Source organism: Entelurus aequoreus, linkage group LG03 (genome assembly GCF_033978785.1).
Source record: "Entelurus aequoreus isolate RoL-2023_Sb linkage group LG03, RoL_Eaeq_v1.1, whole genome shotgun sequence".
Lineage (NCBI taxonomy): Eukaryota > Metazoa > Chordata > Actinopteri > Syngnathiformes > Syngnathidae > Entelurus > Entelurus aequoreus.
In genome coordinates, this window is record NC_084733.1 from 82,437,138 (window position 1) to 82,447,137 (window position 10,000).

The 10,000-nt window shown below is 38.0% G+C and overlaps 1 protein-coding gene across 5 annotated transcripts in view; it reads right to left on the bottom strand.

Moving 5' to 3' along the window:
* Positions 1–10,000, bottom strand: part of LOC133646968 (calcium-dependent secretion activator 2-like) — a 133,510-nt gene that overhangs the window by 123,295 nt on the left and 215 nt on the right. For all 5 annotated transcript variants that reach the window (XM_062042956.1, XM_062042955.1, XM_062042953.1 and 2 more), the window contains exon 1: positions 9,991–10,000. This exon is cut by the window's right edge and continues 215 nt beyond it. In XM_062042956.1, the coding sequence (XP_061898940.1) occupies positions 9,991–10,000 (10 nt within the window). The remainder of the gene's footprint in view (positions 1–9,990) is intronic.

The window sequence follows — 10,000 nt, forward strand, 5'->3', positions numbered from 1 at the left end:
ATGAACAGACAAACGGACCGATTGGGGGAATGAAAGAATGAACGGACGCGACATACAGTATGACTGAGTGAATGAACGGACGTGAGTGAGTGGATTATAGTGGACAGACGTGTACATCAGTGAATGAATCAACAAACCGATGAAGGAATGAACAAACAAATGATGAGCTGACTAATGAATCAGTGCATGTATGGACGAATGAATAAATAAATGGACAGAGGAATGAGTGAATGAATGAACAAACGGGTGGATTAATAAGTAAATGCTTGAATGAATGGCCGGACAAATTAATGAGCGAGTGAATACACAAACGGACAGATTGAGTGAATGAAAGAATGAACGGACGGACATACAGTGTGAGTGAGTGAATGAACGGACGGACGTGAGTGAGTAAGTGAATTACAGACGTTTAAATCAGTGAATGAATCAACAAACCGATGAAGGAATGAACAAACAAATGATGAGCTGACTAATGAATCAGTGCATGTATGGACGAATGAATAAATAAATGGACAGAGGAATGAGTGACTGAATGAACAAACGGGTGGATTAATAAGTAAATGCTTGAATGAATGGCCGGACAAATTAATGAGTGAGTGAATAAACAAACGGACAGATTGAGTGAATGAAAGAATGAACGGACGGACATGCAGTGTGAGTGAGTGAATGAACGGACGGACGTGAGTGAGTAAGTGAATTACAGACGTTTAAATCAGTGAATGAATCAACAAACCGATGAATGAATGAACAAACAAATGATGAGCTGACTAATGAATCAGTGCATGTATGGACGAATGAATAAATAAATGGACAGAGGAATGAGTGACTGAATGAACAAACGGGTGGATTAATAAGTAAATGCTTGAATGAATGGCCGGACAAATTAATGAGCGAGTGAATAAACAAACGGACAGATTGAGTGAATGAAAGAATGAACAGACGGACATACAGTGTGAGTGAGTGAATGAACGGACGGACGTGAGTGAGTAAGTGAATTACAGACGTTTAAATCAGTGAATGAATCAACAAACCGATAAATGAATGAACAAACAAATGATGAGCTGACTAATGAATCAGTGCATGTATGGACGAATGAATAAATAAATGGGCAGAGGAATGAGTGAATGAATGAACAAACGGGTGGATTAATAAGTAAATGCTTGAATGAATGGCCGGACAAATTAATGAGTGAGTGAATAAACAAACGGACAGATTGAGTGAATGAAAGAATGAACGGACGGACATACAGTGTGAGTGAGTGAATGAACGGACGGACGTGAGTGAGTAAGTGAATTACAGACGTTTAAATCAGTGAATGAATCAACAAACCGATGAATGAATGAACAAACAAATGATGAGCTGACAAATGAATCAGTGCATGTATGGACGAATGAATAAATAAATGGACAGAGGAATGAGTGAATGAATGAACAAACGGGTGGATTAATAAGTAAATGCTTGAATGAATGGCCGGACAAATTAATGAGCGAGTGAATAAACAAACGGACAGATTGAGTGAATGAAAGAATGAACGGACGGACATACAGTGTGAGTGAGTGAATGAACGGACGGACGTGAGTGAGTAAGTGAATTACAGACGTTTAAATCAGTGAATGAATCAACAAACCGATAAATGAATGAACAAACAAACGAAACGATGAGCTGACAAATGAATCAGTGCATGTATGGACGAATGAATAAATAAATGGACAGAGGAATGAGTGAATGAACGAACAAACGGACGGATTAATAAGTGACTGCATGAATGAACGGATGGAGTGAATTAATGGCCAGACAAATGAATGAGTGAATGAATCAACAGACGAATGGATGAATGAATGAACAAACAGACGAAATTTGTGAATGAAACAATGAACGGATTAATGAATGAGTAGATGAACAGATGAATGAATGAATGAATGAACAAAAAAAAAAAGCAATGCGTAAAAGAATGACCAAATGAGCAGATTAATGAGTCGACGGAGAGTGAAAGAGTGAACAAACGAATGAATGAGTGAGTGAACAGATGAATGCGCGATGAATGAACTGACGGAGGGATTCATGGATGAAAGAATGAACGGACTAGTAAATCAGTGCATGAGCGGACGAGTGAATGAATAAATGGACAAACGCATCAGTGAGCCCGGCATTTCAAAGTAAAAGAACAGTGATTCAAATATAACTGATGTTTTGTGCAGCCCAACATTTCAAAATAAAAGAACAACAATTCAAATATAACTGATATTTTGGCGCAGTCCGACATTTCAAAGTAAAAGAACAGTGATTCAAATATAACTGATGTTTTGTGCAGCCCAACATTTCAAAATAAAAGAACAACAATTCAAATATAACTGATATTTTGGCGCAGTCCGACATTTCAAAGTAAAAGAACGGTGATTTAAATATAACTGATGTTTTGGTGCAGCCCGACATTTCAAAGTAAAAGAACAACAATTCAAATATAACTGATGTTTTGGTGCAGCCCAACATTTCAAAGTAAAAGAACAACAATTCAAAAATGTAGCTGATGTTTTGGTGCAGCCCGACATTTCAAAGTAAAATAACAACAATTCAAATATAACTGATGTTTTGGCGCAGCCCGACATTTCAAAGTAAAAGAACAGTGGTTCAAATATAACTGATGTTTTGTGCAGCCCAACATTTCAAAATAAAAGAACAACAATTCAAATATAACTGATATTTTGGCGTAGTCCGACATTTCAAAGTAAAAGAACGGTGATTTAAATATAACTGATGTTTTGGTGCAGCCCGACATTTCAAAGTAAAAGAATAACAATTCAAATATAACTGATGTTTTGGTACAGCCCGACATTTCAAAGTAAAAGAACAACAATTCAAATATAACTGATGTTTTGGTGCAGCCCGACATTTCAAAGTAAAAGAACAACAATTCAAAAATGTAGCTGATGTTTTGGTGCAGCCCGACATTTCAAAGTAAAAGAACAACAATTCAAATATAACTGATGTTTTGGTGCAGCCCGACATTTCAAAGTAAAAGAACAGTGGTTCAAATATAACTGATGTTTTGTGCAGCCCAACATTTCAAAATAAAAGAACAACAATTCAAATATAACTGATATTTTGGCGCAGTCCGACATTTCAAAGTAAAAGAACGGTGATTTAAATATAACTGATGTTTTGGTGCAGCCCGACATTTCAAAGTAAAAGAATAACAATTCAAATATAACTGATGTTTTGGTGCAGCCCGACATTTCAAAGTAAAAGAACAATTCAAATATAACTGATGTTTTGGTGCAGCCCGACATTTCAAAGTAAAAGAACAATTCAAATATAACTGATGTTTTGCGCAGTCCGACATTTCAAAGTAAAAGAACGGCGATTCAAATATAACTGATGTTTTGGTGCAGCCCGACATTTCAAAGTAAAAGAACAACAATTTGAATATAACTGATGTTTTGGTGCAGCCCGGCATTTCAAAGTAAAAGAACAACGATTCAAATATAACTGATGTGTTGGTGCAGCCCAACATTTCAAAGTAAAAGAACGGCGATTCAAATACAACTGATGTTTTGTGCAGCCTGGCATTTCAAATAAAAGAACAACAATTCAAATATAACTGATGTTTTGGCGCAGTCCGACATTTCAAAGTAAAAGAACGGCGTTTCAAATATAAGTGATGTTTTGGTGCAGCCCGACATTTCAAAGTAAAAGAAGGGTAATTCGAATATAACTGATGTGTTAGTGCAGCCCAACATTTCAAAGTAAACGAAGGGTAATTCGAATATAACTGGTGTTTTGGTGCAGCCCGACATTTCAAAGTAAAACTCGATGAACATATCAAAAGTCTTAAAGCTGATTTTGCTCCCTTCAGAAAATGAAGTCTTTCTCTACACTGCAAAGTGAAAGTAAAGAGGTAGTGTCTATTTGATGGTTGGCAGCCGAGAAGAGGTGGACCTGGCAGGTCCGTCCTCTGCGGGCCTTTTCGTCTCACATACTTTGACATCTTCCAACAGCGTCTGGGAGCTATTTTAAAATGGCCGCCCGGCCAGAGACGACAAGATGTTCCTCGGCGACAAGCAGATGGCGCACGCTGCAGTCTTGGCACCGAGCGCCCGACAATTAGTGGCTAACGAGCCGACTGGCTCCTCAGCTCCGTGTCTTTTTGCCGACCCCCCCTCCCCCTCAAAAAAAAACCCCTACAAATGTGAAAGCAGCAGGACGCTGCCAGCGGAAGTTTGTCATGGACCTCCACACCTTCTGACTGATGGCCTCCAAGTCATCTCCCTTCTTCCCAACTGTGTACTGAAGTGGAAAGTACTCTTTCAAAGTACTTGTAGTAATACTGTGTCTTTAATGCTAATGAGCTGTGGGGCTCTACAACAAGTACTCTGGTGGAGCATATTGTGAAATCCCCAAAAGAGGACATACGTATATGCGTGACAAGGCCGGGATTAGGTGAAAATTTGCCAATGATACTTGAACTTGCTTTATAAATAATATATTTATTTAAATAAAGCATTTTTTCTCCTCTGTTGACAGCAGTGTTGGCGCTGTTTTTCAAAAAGGTCTCTTTTTTTTTCTACCAACAAAAGTGCACTTGTTATTAGTGAGAATATTCTTATTTTAAGGTATTTTGGGGTTTATTGAGGTTAGCTAATTTTACTTGTTTTGGAAAGTCTTGACAAGCCGAATTTTCTTGTTCTATTGGCAGATAATTTTGCTTAGTTCAAATGAAATACCCCTAATTTTTGTATTTTTTTTTCTTGTTTTTGAACACTGACTTTTTGCAGTGTAGAGAAAGACTTCATTTTCTGAAAGGAGCAAAATCAGCTTTAAGACTTTTGATATGTTCATGGAGTTTTACTTTGAAATGTCGGGCTGCACCAAAACATCAGTTATATTTGAATCGCCGTTCTTTTACTTTGAAATGTCTGGTTGCACCAAAACATCAGTTATATTTGAATCGCCGTTCTTTTATTTTGAAATGTCGGGCTGCACCAAAACACCAGTTATATTTGAATGGTTGTTCTTTTACTTTGAAATGTCGGGCTGCACCAAAACATCAGTTATATTTGAATCACCGTTCTTTTATTTTGAAATGTCGGGCTGCACCAAAACACTAGTTATATTTGAATGGTTGTTCTTTTACTTTGAAATGTCGGGCTGCACCAAAACATCAGTTATATTTGAATCGCCGTTCTTTTATTTTGAAATGTCGGGCTGCACCAAAAGACCAGTTATATTTGAATGGTTGTTCTTTTACTTTGAAATGTCGTGCTGCACCAAAACATCAGTTATATTTGAATCGCCGTTCTTTTACTTTGAAATGTCGGGCTGCACCAACACATCAGTTATATTCGAATTACCCTTCTTTTACTTTGAAATGTTGGGCTGCACCAACACATCAGTTGTATTCGAATCGCCGTTCTTTTACTTTGAAATGTTGGGCTGCACCAAAACATCAGTTGTATTTGAATCGCCGTTCTTTTACTTTGAAATATTGGGCTGCACCAAAACATCAGTTATATTTGAATGGTTGTTCTTTTACTTTGAAATGTCGGGCTGCACCAAAACATCAGTTGTATTTGAATCGCCGTTCTTTTATTTTGAAATGTCGGGCTGCACCAAAAGACCAGTTATATTTGAATGGTTGTTCTTTTACTTTGAAATGTCGGGCTGCACCAAAACATCAGTTATATTTGAATCGCCGTTCTTTTACTTTGAAATGTCGGGCTGCACCAACACATCAGTTATATTCGAATCACCCTTCTTTTACTTTGAAATGTTGGGCTGCACCAAAACATCAGTTATATTTGAATTACCCTTCTTTTACTTTGAAATGTTGGGCTGCACCAACACATCAGTTGTATTCGAATCGTCGTTCTTTTACTTTGAAATGTTGGGCTGTGCCAAAACATCAGTTGTATTTGAATTGTTGTTCTTTTATTTTGAAATGCCGGGCTGCACAAAACATCAGTTATATTTGGAATCACTGTTCTTTTACTTTGAAATGTTGGGCTGCACCAACACATCAGTTATATTCGAATCACCCTTCTTTTATTTTGAAATGTTGGGCTGCACCAAAACATCAGTTATATTTGAATCGCCGTTCTTTTACTTTGAAATGTCGGGCTGCACCAAAACATCAGTTATATTTGAATTGTTGTTCTTTTATTTTGAAATGTCGGGCTGCACAAAACATCACTTATATTTGAATCGCCGTTCTTTTATTTTGAAATGTCGGGCTGCACCAAAAGACCAGTTATATTTGAATGGTTGTTCTTTTACTTTGAAATGTCGGGCTGCACCAAAACATCAGTTATATTTGAATCGCCGTTCTTTTACTTTGAAATGTCGGGCTGCACCAAAACATCAGTTATATTTGAATCGTCGTTCTTTTACTTTGAAATGTCAGGCTGCACCAACACATCAGTTATATTCGAATTACCCTTCTTTTACTTTGAAATGTTGGGCTGCACCAACACATCAGTTGTATTCGAATCGCCGTTCTTTTACTTTGAAATGTTGGGCTGCACCAAAACATCAGTTATATTTGAATCGCCGTTCTTTTACTTTGAAATGTCGGGCTGCACCAAAACACCAGTTATATTTGAATGGTTGTTCTTTTATTTTGAAATGTCGGGCTGCACCAAAAGACCAGTTATATTTGAATGGTTGTTCTTTTACTTTGAAATGTCGGGCTGCACCAAAACATCAGTTATATTTGAATCGCCGTTCTTTTACTTTGAAATGTCAGGCTGCACCAACACATCAGTTATATTCGAATTACCCTTCTTTTACTTTGAAATGTTGGGCTGCACCAACACATCAGTTGTATTCGAATCGCCGTTCTTTTACTTTGAAATGTTGGGCTGCACCAAAACATCAGTTGTATTTGAATCGCCGTTCTTTTACTTTGAAATGTTGGGCTGCACCAAAACATCAGTTATATTTGAATGGTTGTTCTTTTACTTTGAAATGTCGGGCTGCACCAAAACATCAGTTGTATTTGAATCGCCGTTCTTTTATTTTGAAATGTCGGGCTGCACCAAAAGACCAGTTATATTTGAATGGTTGTTCTTTTACTTTGAAATGTCGGGCTGCACCAAAAGACCAGTTATATTTGAATGGTTGTTCTTTTACTTTGAAATGTCGGGCTGCACCAAAACATCAGTTATATTTGAATCGCCATTCTTTTACTTTGAAATGTCGGGCTGCACCAACACATCAGTTGTATTCGAATCGCCGTTCTTTTACTTTGAAATGTTGGGCTGTGCCAAAACATCAGTTATATTTGAATTGTTGTTCTTTTATTTTGAAATGCCGGGCTGCACAAAACATCAGTTATATTTGGAATCACTGTTCTTTTACTTTGAAATGTTGGGCTGCACCAACACATCAGTTATATTCGAATCACCCTTCTTTTACTTTGAAATGTTGGGCTGCACCAAAACATCAGTTATATTTGAATCGCCGTTCTTTTACTTTGAAATGTTGGGCTGCACCAAAACATCAGTTATATTTGAATCGCCGTTCTTTTACTTTGAAATGTTGGGCCGCACCAACACATCAGTTGTATTCGAATCGCCGTTCTTTTACTTTAAAATGTCGGGCTGCACAAAACATCAGTTATATTTGAATCGCCGTTCTTTTACTTTGAAATGTTGGGCTGCACCAAAACATCAGTTATATTTGAATGGTTGTTCTTTTACTTTGAAATGTCGGGCTGCACCAAAACATCAGTTGTATTTGAATCGCCGTTCTTTTATTTTGAAATGTCGGGCTGCACCAAAAGACCAGTAATATTTGAATGGTTGTTCTTTTACTTTGAAATGTCGGGCTGCACCAAAACATCAGTTATATTTGAATCGCCGTTCTTTTACTTTGAAATGTCGGGCTGCACCAACACATCAGTTATATTCGAATTACCCTTCTTTTACTTTGAAATGTTGGGCTGCACCAACACATCAGTTGTATTCGAATCACCGTTCTTTTACTTTAAAATGTTGGGCTGTGCCAAAACATCAGTTATATTTGAATTGTTGTTCTTTTATTTTGAAATGTCGGGCTGCACAAAACATCAGTTATATTTGGAATCACTGTTCTTTTACTTTGAAATGTTGGGCTGCACCAACACATCAGTTATATTCGAATCACCCTTCTTTTACTTTTAAATGTTGGGCTGCACCAAAACATCAGTTATATTTGAATCGCCGTTCTTTTACTTTGAAATGTCGGGCTGCACCAAAACATCAGTTATATTTGAATTGTTGTTCTTTTATTGTGAAATGTCGGGCTGCACAAAACATCAGTTATATTTGAATCGCCGTTCTTTTATTTTGAAATGTCGGGCTGCACCAAAAGACCAGTTATATTTGAATGGTTGTTCTTTTACTTTGAAATGTCGGGCTGCACCAAAACATCAGTTATATTCGAATCACCCTTCTTTTACTTTGAAATGTTGGGCTGCACCAAAACATCAGTTATATTTGAATCGCCGTTCTTTTACTTTGAAATGTTGGGCTGCACCAAAACATCAGTTATATTTGAATCGCCGTTCTTTTACTTTGAAATGTCGGGCTGCACCAAAACATCAGTTATATTTGAATTGTTGTTCTTTTATTTTCAAATGTCGGGCTGCACAAAACATCAGTTATATTTGAATCGCCGTTCTTTTATTTTGAAATGTCGGGCTGCACAAAACATCAGTTATATTTGAATCGCCGTTCTTTTACTTTGGAAATGTCGGGCTGCACAAAACATCAGTTATATTTGAATCGCCGTTCTTCTACTTTGGAAATGTCGGGCTGCACCAAAACATCAGTTATATTTGAATTGTTGTTCTTTTACTTTGAGCCCTAACTCCGGAAGAGTTAGGGCTGCAAGGGGTTCTGGGTATTTGTTCTCTTGTGTTTATGTTGTGTTACGGTGCGGATGTTCTCCCGAAATGTGTTTGTCATTCTTGTTTGGTGTGGGTTCACAGTGTGGCGCATATTTGTAACAGTGTTAAAGTTGTTTATACGGCTACCCTCAGTGTGACTTGTATGGCTGTTGACCAATTTAGCCTTGCATTCACTTGTTTGTGAGAAAAGCTGTAGATATTATGTGACGGGGCCGGCACGCAAAGGCAGTTCCTTTAAGGCACGCCCCCAATATTGTTGTCTGGGTGGGAATCGGGAGAATGGTTGCCCCGGGAGATTATCGGAAGGGGCACTGAAATTCGGGACTCTCCCGGGAAAATCGGGAGGGTTGGCAAGTATGTCAATCAATCCACTCCCTCGCTTTCTCTGTCCCTGCCCCTCCCTCACGCATGCTGCTACGTGCGCACACCTTCACAATTTGTTTTGTTTTTAACCCCTTCTTAACCCTGGACGTACATTGAAAATACATGCAACCCTAACTCAAAATGCCGGACATTTGAGGCATTTAAGAAACTCCGCCCCGACAGCCCCGCAAAAGAGGACATGTCCGGGGGAAAAGAGGACGTGAGGTCAGTGTAGTTACATGCCAACAATACACTGACATCATTCTAAAATAGCATAGCTAGGTAAGGTACATGCTAACATTGTATTTTAACATTATGCTAGGTTAGCAACACTAGCAACAAACTAATATATATTCCAGCATATTGCTAGGTGAGCAACACTAACATAGCGTGAGTAACATACTAATAATACACCTTAGCATTGTGCTAGTTCAGGGGTCGGCAACCCAAAATGTTGAAAGAGCCATATTGGACCAAAAATACAAAAACAAATCTGTCTGGAGCCGCAAAAAATTAAAAGCCATATTACATACAGATAGTGTGTCATGAGATATAAATGTAATTAAGAGGACTTAAAGGAAACTAAATGACCTCAAATATAGCTACAAATGAGGCATAATGATGCAATATGTACATATAGCTAGCCTAAATAGCATGTTAGCATCGATTAGCTTGCAGTCACGCAGTGACCAAATATGTCTGGTTAGCACTCCACACAAGTCAATAACATCAACAGAACTCACCTTTGTGCAT